This window comes from Motacilla alba, chromosome 2 (assembly GCF_015832195.1).
Source record: "Motacilla alba alba isolate MOTALB_02 chromosome 2, Motacilla_alba_V1.0_pri, whole genome shotgun sequence".
Taxonomy (NCBI): Eukaryota; Metazoa; Chordata; class Aves; order Passeriformes; family Motacillidae; genus Motacilla; species Motacilla alba.
Genome location: NC_052017.1, coordinates 65,454,313 through 65,468,793, shown reverse-complemented (window position 1 = coordinate 65,468,793; position 14,481 = coordinate 65,454,313). Strand labels below are relative to the sequence as shown.

At 37.7% G+C, this 14,481-nt stretch overlaps 1 protein-coding gene across 1 annotated transcript in view; it reads right to left on the bottom strand.

The window, feature by feature from the left end:
• LOC119697541 overlaps positions 1–14,481 on the bottom strand; it is a 177,535-nt gene that overhangs the window by 76,948 nt on the left and 86,106 nt on the right. Inside the window, exons 13-14 of the mRNA XM_038128415.1 lie at positions 11,098–11,180; positions 7,062–7,201 (exon numbers count right to left, since the gene is read on the bottom strand). Coding sequence (XP_037984343.1) covers positions 7,062–7,201; positions 11,098–11,180 — 223 coding nt within the window. The remainder of the gene's footprint in view (positions 1–7,061; positions 7,202–11,097; positions 11,181–14,481) is intronic.

Genomic DNA, 14,481 nt, shown 5'->3' with positions numbered 1-14,481 from the left:
TTACTGAAATAACAAAGTCATTTTACATACATATGGTCTATGCTTCTGTGCCACAGCAGTGACAGATAAAAAGCAGCCATCTATCATATTTTTCTCTCCACACTGTACTCAATAGGATCCAAAGTGTGGTACCCATTTTGGTACTAATGCACATGCATAACTCCCACTTATTTACTGTAGTGCCCTGAAGATGTGACAGTTAGCTATGTAATGCACTTATTATTTTTATTCATTCTATTCATTAGAGATGACCATGTATGGCACAGTTATAGCTTTCCTTTTCTCCACTAGTCATCAGTAATGTCATCTTTTCTAGCTCATGAAAACAAAATGTTTATTAAATGACAAACAACAACCACATCTCTCTCAACTCCACGTTTCACAGCCAGTTTCCCAAGTCTTTTACTCTCCTATGACTCTGAACAAACCAAAGGGCAATTCAGCTAAGTCAGAAAGTGCTTTTGTGCTAAGCAGGAATCCAAGCTGAATTGTGTGAAATAATTGTGTGAGAGAGAAAAGCTGGCAGGGCTGTCTTGAAGATATTTTGACTGCACTCACAGAAAAGGCTCTAACAACTTTGTGAGTCTACATTGCTCTGTTACTGGAGACTAAATATTTTCCATGTTTAAGAAGAGAATTAGCAATTTATGGTCAAAGAGCTGCATGGTAGTCATGCCCAGTTTTCCCCTGACTATTACCAAATTTGAACCACATCCTTTCACTTTCACCAGATAAGAATTCTCTAAGATGGAGGAAGAGAGCAGAAAGAGCATTTTGGCAAGGAATTATAAACACACAATCCTGGAGAGGTCTAGGTCAAACTGTGAACTGCTCCAGCACTGGGGAGCATTTTCCCTGCTCTTTCAGCTCCATTACTCATAATCAGATGTCAACCACACAATTCCCTTGACAAGATCTCTAGGAAAACTTTGGGTCTGTACTGAAGCTGTTCCATGACCAAGCTCACTACTCCTTTCTGCTCAAGAACATTAAAGCCAATACAAAAGAAAGAAAAGAACACCAACCAACCAACCAGACAAATATCTCCCTGGTACTTGTGACTGATCAGTCACTGACAAATCTCAACTGATGCTCTCAATTAATTCTTTGTATCACTAATTTCTCTTCTCTGCTGCTGGAGACCAGCTCTCAGCTGATGGAGTTCTGCAGCTCTGGAACCTGCAGGAGGAAGCGCTGTGACTGCCAACTCTTCCCATCATCCTGTACATATAAATAAAATTATCAAGTATAATTTCACTGAGGTCCATAGGTAACTGCAATAGTACATGTTTCCCATCACCATTACAACATCCAATCCTGACAAAATTAAGAGTGTGCATACATAACGGAGAGCTTTGCAAAAGACTCCCAGACAAAACAGTTCTTAGCAAAGACTCATGTATTTTTATGAGTCCTAACATGTTTGATGTATTTTCAGTCCTTGAAAGTTTGTTTCCTTTTTTTTTTCCCCAGCAGTTTAGATTAATTTTGAAATAATAATTTTTGTTGATTTCAAATTTTTTTCAGAACATTTTATTTCTCATTTTATTTTCACTGTCAAAATTTTACCACTAGAACACGGAAATAATTCTTTAATTTCACAAGAGAGAAAAGAAATAAAATCTCTGAATGTGTGCAGTTCATTGGAATTTGCCCAAATATGAATAAAATTATATAATAAAACAGAAACTGACAGCTTTAGAAAAATTAGAGTGCATAGGAAAGGTGCCATTTTCATATTTAATGTCTAGTTCATAGAATAATTTTCCAAAAAGTAAACTTTTCCTGTAGCAGAAAAATCTCCCATGCAACTAAATATGAAGCAAAAACTCCACCGAAATGTGTACAGGTCTGCTGTAAAAATTCAATCCTCAAAGATTTCAGTACATGCACTAAAGTAAACACCATCTAATACCTGAATATGTTAAAAACCAGAGCAAAACAAAAACATTACTTGTGTCCTGCTGAGACTTGCCTGCAAAAAAAAGTTCCACAAAGACTTCAGAATCAGGGAATTGTGCTCACACAACTAAAGCCTAAGAATTTTTGAGAATAATGTGTGTGAAATATTTGAAAGCATTCAAAGAAAACAGTGGGACTTCTGATTTCTCCTAAGAGTTCAAGCTTGGCCTGCCTTTAATAACATTTCAAAATGTAATTAGAAACAATGAAACAGGGTTTAGGTGGACTATCAGAAGTATCTGAGAAATTTTTAAAAGATTAGCACTTTTTAAAGCGCACAAAAAAGGGTTATTCTGCTTTTCACAAAGGAAGCTGAATGTCCGCTCTTAATGGCAGAACGTTATATGTAGTGCATGAAACAGATCCTTATAGGACAGCTATAAAAAACTGGTAAAATTTGACCTTTGATTTTAGGTAAATGTTACATATTTTAATAAAAGGTTGCATTTATAGGCAACCACAGAATTCCTTTTTTTTTTTTTTTTTTAATTTTAATGAATCTTTAGGTAAACTCAAGGGACAATCCAGGGCAATTTTAACAGGCAATGCTAATTTTGAACAAATTCAAAACACTCAGGCAAGGATTTTCCTCTAATGTAGGATTCGTCAGCCTCCTAACGTGGTATAAATTCAATCTGTTCTGTTTGTATGACATAAACAACAAGCAGTTTCACAGGAATGAGGCAAACCATATGTGAAGGTGTTTTAGAAAGCACAACAGGGAATACACCAAGCAAAGAAGCATCTGCATTTATTTCAATGTCAAATCACATGTGTATTATAAAGGGAAAGTTTATTGTCTTTATATAAAAAACAAGTTTACTATATTGTGCTCTCTACAGTTAACTCTTCCTGCCCCTCAGTATCCTCCTCAATTTGGAAAAAAATAGTAAAAATCATAAAGTCCACCGGTGCAATGGCAGGGCTGTAAAGGGGTCATCAACCTTGTTCCCCCTACCCAGGCTGTGACATGCTGCCAAGAGCCTATTTTGTCCTCACCACCCCCTTGCTACCTCTCTTGAACAAGGGCTGCATCTGCTCCTGATGGGTGCGGGTGAGAACCGAAGCCTGGTCCAACACCCTGGATTCCAGACATACAAGAATATGACTCCAGATAGGATTTACCAGCTTATCTCCTGTGTCAAGGTGCTGTCTGGTCCTGCACCGGTGCTGCACCGACCAGCCTGCAACTGAGCCACCACGGGCAGCACGTGGCTCTGCTGTGTGGGGCACTGGGCACTCCCCCACAAAAGGCTGTGCCCAACAATTAATTGGTTTTATAGAAGCCAGCCAGAGTCAGCTTAACACAGCTTAACACATTTGGAGTTGAGGAGGAAATATTTCAAAGCAGCATTTAGCCTGGGTAGGAGCTACAGGCACGTTGTTAAAAAGCTAATTGCATGGAGACAAAGGATGATCGTTACTTTTATATTAGTGTGTAATGTTAACCCTTGAGAGCTGTGTTTGATGATAAGTTGTTGGCAATTGAAAATGCTAGTTTTTATATTTAAACTCAAGCCTGAAGACTCCTAAAGTGACAGAAAGTGTATGTCATTATCTTTTTTTTTTTTTTTTTTTGGTATTAAGACAAATGAATGTTTTTGGAATCTGGGTTTTTTTCGCATCTCCTCTAGAACTATACACAAAAAGCAATTTTAAAGCACTGAAGCATTAAAATTATTTCTCACATCTGTTTTTTTTATACATATTCAGGAAATCTGGCTTTATAGTGACAGTCATGAAGAACATTGTTTTCCATTGTTTTGCTTGTTTCAGGGAACAGAAGAAGAGAGCTAGAGAGCTTCTGAGATCAGGTTTTGGGCTGCAAGGTCAAAATTCCTCCAAACTTTCCTCTTTTTCTCCCAAGGTTACAAATGTCACCCGTATTATTTAGACAATAGTCACGAATAATATTGATGTTCTGCTGCGTATTACACCAGCTTTTAACTCCAGGAACACAAATCTCAGAGAAAGGAGGTTCAGCCATGCTGTGGTGCAAGGCAAGGTCCTGGAGTGGGCTCTCCAAGAAGGCCAGCAAAGTGCTTGGTGAGCACCTGGCATCTACCAGGCTGTGACTGCAGCTCACCACGTCAGCAGCAGGGATGGCCCTGCAATATGCAACCACATTTGCCTGTTGTCTTAACCTCTTTGCCCCCACCTCATCTTTTGGACTCATCCTCCTCACCCTCAACTCACTGGACCCAAGAAAAAGCCTGCTGCTCTGAGACAGGCTGTACAGTTATCAGAAAAATACTTGTGATCACAAAATAATATCTTGTTCATACTCACCAATCTCCCCTTTGGCAAGCCTTAAAAGAGAAGTGCATATGAGAGATGGAAAAAAAGAGAGAAAAAAAATCACTGGGAGAGGCAGGGGGCGGGGGAGAGGAGAGACTGAGACAGTGGATACTTTTAACTTGTCACAGTACAACACTAGCTTTTAATTAATACAGGGTATGTACAGCTTTGAAGACTGCTGGTCATACAGTACTTTATGATAAATACATTTTATGGGATTTTGTTTCTAAAGAGGATTTTGTAAAATAACCTAGCCCAATAAATGATTTACCAGCTGCAATAAAAGATCAAGGAAATTGCTCAGATTGCATCTTGGAGCATCTAAAACTCTGAAGTTTATGGAGATCTAAGCTGCCCCCAGATCTACAGAGCTATTAAAATTTTTTGTAGTAGCTAATTATCTTGCATTGCATTTTTTAAAAGGTAGCAATTGTAGGAGAGAGGAAGGTCTGGAAACAGACAAAGAGGAGTTGATGCCCTTTGATGGAGAAAGTAGGAGAGAAGGAAAGGAGGAGACAGGCAGAAGTGAGTAACAATGGAAACATCACACTGGTACAGTAACAAATGGAATTAACAACTCACAAGGTATCAGATTCCTGAGTAAATTACCTGAATTAACTCTACATTTAAAAAATAGATTATTAATACATTATTATATTATATTATTATACATTCTTTACACGGCATGCTATGTGTAATACCTATATTACTTGACCAAGAGTGGAGTAATTTCATTTTCCTGTTTTTTTCTTTCTGATAAATTATTTGACCACAAGTGAAGCAGAAAGCAAAGAGATTCCCTCTAAATTCTGTTTCTGTTATTTCTAATATCATAGGACTTGAACATAACAAATATGTAAATAAAGCAAGTACTGGTCCTTATTTCCAACAGGATGATGGATGCAGTAAATAGAATGGCGTATTGAAATAACAAAGTACTGGCCTCAGCTAGGACAGGCAGCACCCTGACACATGCCTTGTTGCTCCTGTTTTGTACCAGGAAGGTCTGGTTCATGCCCTGTAACTTCCTGTGCCCAGATATAACTCTGCCTGCCCAGGGAATCCTGGCAAAGTCAGTGTCCCTGTAGGCATGGGGCTCAGGGACAGCTGGGCTGCCTAGGAAAGGACAAAGAAAAGAAATAGAACACAAAATGGAAGAAAGGGTGGTTGTTTTCTCTTATTCCCCAAATCAGAAGGTGAGGTCCATGTCAACAGAGACAAGTGCCTCTCTCTTCTGCTTCTTCAGATACCTTGTGCAATTTCAAAGGCCATGGAGTTCAAAGACTGGGGCCAGCTTGATAAGGGTGGAGTTGAGCCCCTTTCCCAACACTTTTAAGCAGAACAACTTTGAAAAGAATAAAGGATCAATGCTGCTAACTTTAAAGGTAGACAGAACCACAGAATGGTTTGGGTTAGGTAGGACCCCAAAAGCTGTCTAGTTCAAAACCCTCTGCCATGGGTAGGGACACATTCCACCAGACCAGGAGGTCCAGGGCTCCATCCAACCTGGCCTTGAACTTCCAGGGATAGGGCATATAAAATTAAACATTACTTCTATCACTGTAACTGTGCAAGACACGGGAGAAAGTGAAGTTCACCACTGCAGAAAGCAAGTACCTTGAGAGAGATAATTGATGATAATTTGATTAATTTAATTTGAAAATTGAGGTAGATAAAATGAAACAGTGGGAACTGGCAAGGATATTTGGATGAGCACTGCTCTCTAAAATCTATTCCTATATTATGGCCAGGATGGGAGAGTCCTTAATTGTCCAAAATAGCCATAATTAATCCAGCAGAATTATGAAAGCCTAATTATATGAGTGTGTGTTATTGTCCTGCCTGATTTATGCCTTTTCTACTATTCAGGGTTAATCACCTCTAGGGCTGAGTTCAGGTTACCACAGTAAAAATGCACTTTGTGTCTGTAAGGTCCTTACCTGACTTCCTGCCAATTTTAAAGGCACCAAGGCAAACGAGAGCAGGGCATAGACAGCACTAGAGATGGTGAGGGCTGCTTGGCTTGCCGGTGAGATAATCCTGTCTCATGTTTTCATAGGGAAGTGATTTAAAATTAAATTTTCAGAGACATACACCCTATTCTGATGTTTGTTTTCTGGATGCTTAATTTGAAACTCTAGGGGCTGATTTGGAGAAGATGATGGGTTCCAGAAATGTACATTACAGCTGGATTTTAAATATTCAAAGCACAGTAGGGAGCTATATGAAAGATTATCAGATCATTTCATTTAGTAAAGGATTGGGTCCTCATTGTTTTTTTACTAATTACAAATAACTGTCCAACTTTTGCAATTACCTAGAAGAGGAAATTCCAGGAAATATAATTATAAGTAAATGAAAAGATTTCATTTTGATGTAGCCTTTTTAATTTCACTTTAATTTATCTATTCATTTTAAGTCATTCCCCATATGTGTATTTTATAACAGAGAACAGTAATAACATTTAAAGTAACATCCAAAAAAGGTAGTGTATTGCTCCTAAAATCTTGAAAAGATTATGCTGAAAATCTTTTTGCCTCTATTCCCTTGACACAGCTTCTCAAAACAATGTAACAATGTCAAAATTGCATTGTCAGACAAAAGCACCTCTAATTTTTCTAATTCAACATCAATCATAAATAATACTAAGAAGTCCGAGAAAATACCATGGGTTTTGTGTTTTGTTTTTTAGGGTTTTTTTTAGCCCAATAACTTTCATCTAAAGGTAGAAGCCTCTGTAATACACACATGGCAAGGCAAACTTTCGGGTGGTGAAACTGTTTGATGCTGAGATCACTTACCACACAGAAAAGGTATATTTCTCCAAGTCTTCCAAATAAAAATTGCTCTCTGAAGATGTTTTCCCTTCTTCTTGGCTTGCATTGATCTCGGGACCTGATTTTTCTTCGTTACATTGGTCAGGTGGGTTATTCCTGCTGACCTTTAAATGAAAATAAGAAACAAGTTAGAATACTAACTTAATTAGCTGGACACAGCTAGCAAAGTAAGAGGTGCCACTTTCTCTGTTTTGAATTCTAGCTCTGTTTTCACTCTATAACAAACGTGAGAAACAGCAGTGGCAAAGTTGCTTTGAGTATGTATTCAAAATGCTTTGAGTATGTATTCAAACACTTTGAATAGACTAGCCTATTTTAATTGGAAGGGACCTACAACAAGCATCTGTGGTGCAATTCAGGGCTGACCAAAAGTTAAAGCATGCTGTTAAGGACACTGTTCAATTGACTCTTAAACACTGACAGGCTGGGGGCATCAACCACCTCTCTAGAAAGCCTGTTCCAGGCTTTTGGCCATCACCTCAGTAAAGAATTGCTTCCTGTTGTCCAGTCTGAACCTCCCCTGCTGTGTCTTTGAAACATTCACAGGTCCTATCACTGGATATGAGTCAGAAGATCTCAGCACCTCCCTTTCCACTTCCCCTCCCCAGAAAGCTGAACAGAGCAAGGTTTCCCCAAACCTGCTTTTCTCCAAGCAAGACAAGTCCTCTGCTGCTCCTGACAGGACATGCCTTCCAGCCCCCTGATTTCCCCTCCTCTGGACACATCCAAGGACCTTTTCAACCTTCTAAAATCATGGGGCCTGGAGATGCACACAGAATATTTTTCTATGAATTGATTTGTGCTCCTATGGGGCTGTGACAAGCCCTCTCAAGGAGGTGCAAGCTCATGGTGATGCCAGCAGCCAGCCACTCTTCCTCCACCCGCTTCCAGTGTTGCACACCACACTCTGCCACTACAAAAATCTGGACGTGTCCTTAGTAAGCCATGGAAGGAACTGACCTGGGAATTGAGTTAGTACTGTTTAGATTCTTTTTTTTCCCTTTTTTTTATTAACTGGGTTAGCTCTCAGCTGGACCCATTCTGATCCAGGCCACTCTGCCCCAGTTGTCAGCACAAAGGAGAGGGACAGTACCTCATCTTTCAGTGCTAGTGCCAGCTTATGCTCATTTAAACTACTCTTTGAGCTACAAAGTAGAGGATCCTGGCCTGTGCTCATTCCTGGAATAACACCTTTGCATGCACAGGGTGTGATTCAGCACTGGCATCGCCTCTCTGAATTGATACCAGATTCCCTGGATGTTTGCCCCCTGGACAGAGAGCCAAACATCACTTCCATCAAGAGACACAATGAGGTCATAATTTACCAGACAAACATCTGCAGGTGACTTCCATGACGATATCTATTAATACCTTCCCAGACACAATACCAAACTCTGCAAAGGGTTTGCTAACATTTAGCAAAGAAGTCCAGAGAGGACAAGTGGATAGATGCAGTGTTGCAGTCACATCACTTCACACTTTGCTAATTATGAAAACTACAAAGTTTTTTTCTTTATGTTTGTTGTCTTCTGTTTTGTTTTGGTTGGGTTTTTTTATTTTCTTTTTACTGTGTAAACCATTTTGCTTTAAAAGGTGGATTTGTATTCTAAATCTTGGATTACATGGGTCTCATACACATTTTGAATATCAGCCAAAACTGCCAGCTTTATTCCCTAGAAGTCAAGGTTTCAGAATCTGTAGGGTGTGCAAGGTACCTTGTTTGCACTAACATTTTCTCCATTAAACTATTCTTGTGCAAAGTACATGTAAAGACATTATTTAAGACATAAATCCCAAAGATGTTAAAGAGTATTATGAGTTAATTTCTCCGAGATTGTGTTTGCTTATCTGAGGTCAAAAAGCAGAAACTCAGTTGTCTGCATAAGGCTGGCATTATAACCACAGAATATGTTTTACTTCTCTCAGAAGTCACTGACTGTGGGCATTCTCTCTTTTATTGACACCATCCAATACCTTAATACATGCAGTAGTTTGCGCACTCATTGCATCAAAAGCTGAATTGCTGCTAATGCCCATCACTCAGAATACACTTAGAGGGAGACCATTTGCAACTCTTAAGCATAGATGAATTTGGGGGTAGGGAGGGCAAAGCAGAGAAATCTATATTCCCCAAAAAGTAGAGGTCAGACTCAAAGACCTTTCTCATTCCTTTTGCTAGTAAAATAAAATGAAATAAACTAAACTAAAGTAAACTAAATAAAATAAAATAAAGTAAACTAAACTAAACTAAACTAAACTAAAATAAAATAAAATAAAATAAAATAAAATATGTGTTTATAAAAAGAAAAGGGACTGCTGAGGAGAATAAACTGCTACATGAACTTGTGTCTTTTTCTTTAAGTATGTTCTTTGCATTCGTTTGTCATTGTTTCCTATATACAATTGTTAGGTAAAGTCCTTTTAGAAGATGCTATCCAGAGATACAATTAGCCTCAAATTATATAAATCAGGCCAAATGCCTAAATCTTGAACATGCTAAAACAAGGCTCTTTCTGAACATCAGGATTCACTCATCCCATTGAAAAATGAGGGGCTCTCAAAACCTCTGAAAGCAGATTTCACATGCTTACATTTCTTTTGTGCAGAAGGATTCTCATAAGAGGCTCAGTTGAGAAATCTATTCAAACTTGTCAATAACTGCAAGCTTGTGAGTCATTTCAGTGAGACCAAAGGGACTAGACAGTGCTTAATTGCCCATGGGTTTATGCACCTCACAGAAACCAGGTCACTTTTAATGTGCCTTTGAGAGCCACCCACAACTGAGGTTGCTATAAGTCTATGGCATTTTGTTCAAAGGCATTGTGCTATTATGGGATTGTAGGAAATAAATTTCACTCTGCCACTCCCATGGGTTGGGCCGGGTTGCTTTGCCCATTACACCCACTCTGTCAGTCCTTAAATCATCCTTCCTCTAGATATAAGGCTAAACACACTCACACATGCACACCTCAGTCTGCAGCTAAATGTATATGAAACTCTGTTTTCTTCAAGTTATCCTTATCTTCCTGAAGAAATAAATCACTCAGAAACTTAGACATTGAAAGGCAAGGGCAACATCTAGCTGGCCAATCTGGTTTTGCTCCCAAATGTAGATCATCACTTTACTAAAGCTGAAAGATGTAATTATAATCCCCAGCTATTGAGTATTTGTGCTACACTGCATAAGTTTTGGGGTACTCTGAGTACTGTGGTGATTTTTTTTTATGGACAATTAAAAGGATTAAAAATGCTTCGGAGTGTATCTAGAACAGGGTGAGACAAATTACCAGAATGATTAATTTGAATGTTCATGCTTGCAGTTCATTCACTGCAGCCATACTGATTTAAGGATAGAAGTGGAGTAACACTTACTGAGAAAAAATTGCAACTACCATTGGAAAATACCTAATTTAATAATATAGTGCAGAGAGAAGCAATTTTCAGGAATACAAAATCTTCTTTGTGTCTTGGTTCTCAGGATCCACATTAAATCTGAAAGTTTCAGTATCATCTCACCTTGAAAGTGTTATGCTGCAGATAAAATTCCATGGTTACTTATACTGAGGAGGCAATATTTGTTTACAAATTAATGATGTCCTTGGCCAGGATACTACAAATACAGATACTAAAATCTTCTGATGGTCCTCTGCACAAGCACATGAGAGCTTGAAGCTTCTGGATGCATATGAAACCTATCTCATGTTTACACATTACTGAAATGATATCATTCTGCAGCTTGATCAAGCTTCTGTTGTTTGTTTGCTTGGTGGTCTTTCCTCCTTTGAAGTTTCATTGCTGGAGAGATTAACTATACAGGAGACAGCAATACACCTGGTCATGTGAAGCCTTATTGTGGCTATTAAAAAATTCACAGGGGTAGATTAAAGAAACACAACAACCAGAGCAAGCAAGTCCACAAATCATTCTCAAATGACACAAGCTCCAGTGGCTTCTCTGTGAGCTTTAAGGGAGATGGTGATGTTCATGTCAAGACTAGTACCTTGTGATGTCCTTCTTGGACTTCCTTCAGCCAAAATGAGCCACAGTGCCCATCTGCATTGCCATGGCAATCTTGGCAATCCTCTGTAAGGAAAAAAAACCCACAAACAAAACCAAACATAAATTATTTTTATATCTGTGCACAAGGTAAACCTCTGTAAAGGAAACAGTTGGGTTTTGGTCCCTCTCCCAACAAGATGCTGACTAACTTCAGGCTGATCATTTTTCCCCCTTCATCGGAGTTATAAATAGGTGGCTATTTCTCTCCTACATTCTGAAACAATCTGGAAAAAAAAAACAAAACAACCCATTATGATAAATGCAGAGAAGATTTCAGATGCTGTGGTGTTGGAAATAACAATTGCATAGATGAAAAACAGGGGGAAAATTAGAAATAAAGAAATAATAGACACAAGAAGAGTGACACAGGAGGATATTTTAAACACCCCGGGAAGTGTTCTTCAGAAGACAGAAGGAGGTTAATTTTCTTATATGGGAAAAGTTGTGGATCAAAAATGAGGCACAGGAACATGAAGTACTTGAATAAACTTTTCTTAGAAAACATAAGTCATGAATCCCTCAAGCTCCTGAAAAGCAGTGACCTGTGGAATGAACAAAAATGTACTCCCACGTCATAGTAAGCAGTGGTGTGGCAAAAATAAAGGTCTGTATTACATGTTGTAATGTGACACATGGAGAATAAGCAAAAAACACACTTAACAATTATTTCAATTGTTTTTTTTATTTTAAGTTATTTTGAGTTCCACACAGTAAAAGACAGTCAAGTGTATGTAAAATCACAGTACAGGAAGGATCTGCTCTTAGGTGTTAGAGTGGTTAATACACATACACATACAATGTCACAGTTTTAAGTCTGTGTTTGTGTACACACCCATGGATATATTTCTTACTTTCAACATATAAATACATTCAGGTACAGGTGTATCTATGTTGAGGAATGAGGAATTCACAGATGTTTACATCATCTGGGGTGAAAGAAGAGGCCTACTGAAATCAGCAAGACAGCTTAAAATACTGCTGCTGGGTATGTCACGTGTGTGCATACATGCAGTATAACCTGTTCAAACTGTCTCTACGTATTTTGTATATGGGATACCTGTATGGACCCACAAACACATATTAAAATATAAATATACCTTTGTAAAGATGGGTTTTGTGGTTTTCTTTGTTTAATTTTTCTTCTTTTTTTTTTTTTTTTCCGCAGCACACAAAAATGGGTTTCCAAACAGCCTTGCTGAAATGATGAATACTTTAACAATGTTTTTGGAGTCAAATGAATAAAGCAGTAATTATCTTGGCAAAAAAAATTTTAAAAGGACAATAAAAAGAATAAAGAAAACAATAATATTCTACATTTAAGAAATGGGAGGGAGAAGGAACTCAAGTCTGTTATTTAATCATGATGTGCTCTTTTTATATTTTATTTGTAAGGCTCTGAATGCTCTTTTCTTTCTATACCAGTGAGCTCATTACTTGAATTCCTCATAGATTTCTCTGAACAATTTTTGCTAAGTAAAAACACAATGTAATTCTTCAATGGCTGTAACAGTAAGAAGCTGCTCAAATTAAAGATCAATAAAAAGTACAGAAAAAATCTGTATGAAAATAAATAAATAAAAGAGGAGATGGGAAATGCCTGCAATTAGACAGGATGAAAAATCTAAAAAGAAATTAAATTTAGTTGTAATACATTTCCCATTCTTTTCTTCATGAAAATTACTACTGAAGTGGTTTTTTTTCTGTAATTTAAATGTTAAACTGCCAGATGTGTGTCTCATGCTTGAAGAGTTGAAGCTTTGCATTATTTAGCATATTAAGATTCACAGAATTTAAAAAAGGGCTCCTTTATTGCCTGGAGGTTCTAATTAAGTAAACCTTAGCCTGGTACATTTAAAACTTGCAATACAAGAGATTTTACTTCCTTTTCTTCTCAGTAGCCAAATCTCATCAATATAATAAATATGGAAAATACTTAAGATGATACAATTTTTCTTTGGCTTGAGGAATTAAACCTATCTATTATTTTAAGAAGTTTTTAATAGAGGCCAGCAATCAGAAAGACATTTAAAGACTCCAGTCTACTTTTTAATCATAGGAGTTGCTCCTACTTAGTGGTTGGGGGGAAGGGAATGTGTCTTATAAAACTGAGCTGTGTAGAAATTTTCTTCCACATGCAAAAAACAAAGCAGGTCTGAGAGAGAAACGAGAACCACATCATTCTTTATTATTAAATTGCATTTTACTTTTTTATAACTTTTTATAATTGACCAGAGAATCCTAATAAAGCATTAATTAGCTGCACTATCAGCACTTTCTCCATTGAAAGAGTTGGGACTGCTGCATCAGAAACTGTAATAGCACAGAAATTCCTTTGACACAGAGTACCCATAAATCATACCTTAAATACAGTTATTTTTGCCATTTTAGAAAATGTCAAAGGTGTCAACTTTGTCCAGATATAACACTTAGTAGTGACTATTTTAGTAAATTGACTCAAAATACATTTTGTTCTCTGACAGGGGAACATAATATCATTCATGACAAAAATGAACAATTTGAGGAGGAGAAAACAGCACCAAAAAAGAATTATCAAAGTCAGGTACCATAGCTGTGACAAAGGCACAGTGGCAGATGTAGACTCTCTGTTAATAGGTTTATTTGGAAGTCAAGAAACATATGCATAGAAGCAGGAAAATATGATTACACCAGAGCATGGAAAAGACAATAAGATTCTTAACCCAAAGTTATAAATCTGTGATCAGCTATTAATAAGAAGTTCAGCAGAATAGTTTAAATGTCTACATTCATATAAGACAAATAGGAAAAATAGGGTGGCATTTTTTCCCACCATTGTGGATCGGGCATGACAAAACCAATGTCTGGATTTGGAAAATTGTGGTGATACGAAGGTTATTTGCAGACCTTGCCAATGCTGAGAGCAGTCATTTTTGGGTCATATTAAGTTCCAACCAAATAGTTTAGATAACACATGGATCATGCCTGATAAGGGATACAAAGAAAGGGTTACTGGTACAAAATTCCTGAGCTCTTCTGGGACCTGAGTTTTTAAAATACCACGGAAAGAGGTTGGAAACAAAACCATTATTGCTACTCTGTTACCTTTCTCCATATTAGCCTTCTCAAGGCAATAGCAGAGCATAATAGCATGGCCTTTAAAATCACCCTTTAGAGGGTGTCTTACTACTTCCAAACCCTTGGAGAATAAAATTTATATTTTACCCTCCGCCTTCTGTCTGGAAGTTATCATCTTTGGTTATGTCTTCTGTAACAAGTACTGTGGTGCAACAGGAGTGAACCTGTAGAATGGAACCAAGGTATGGGGTGACACCACTGAACAGTGGGG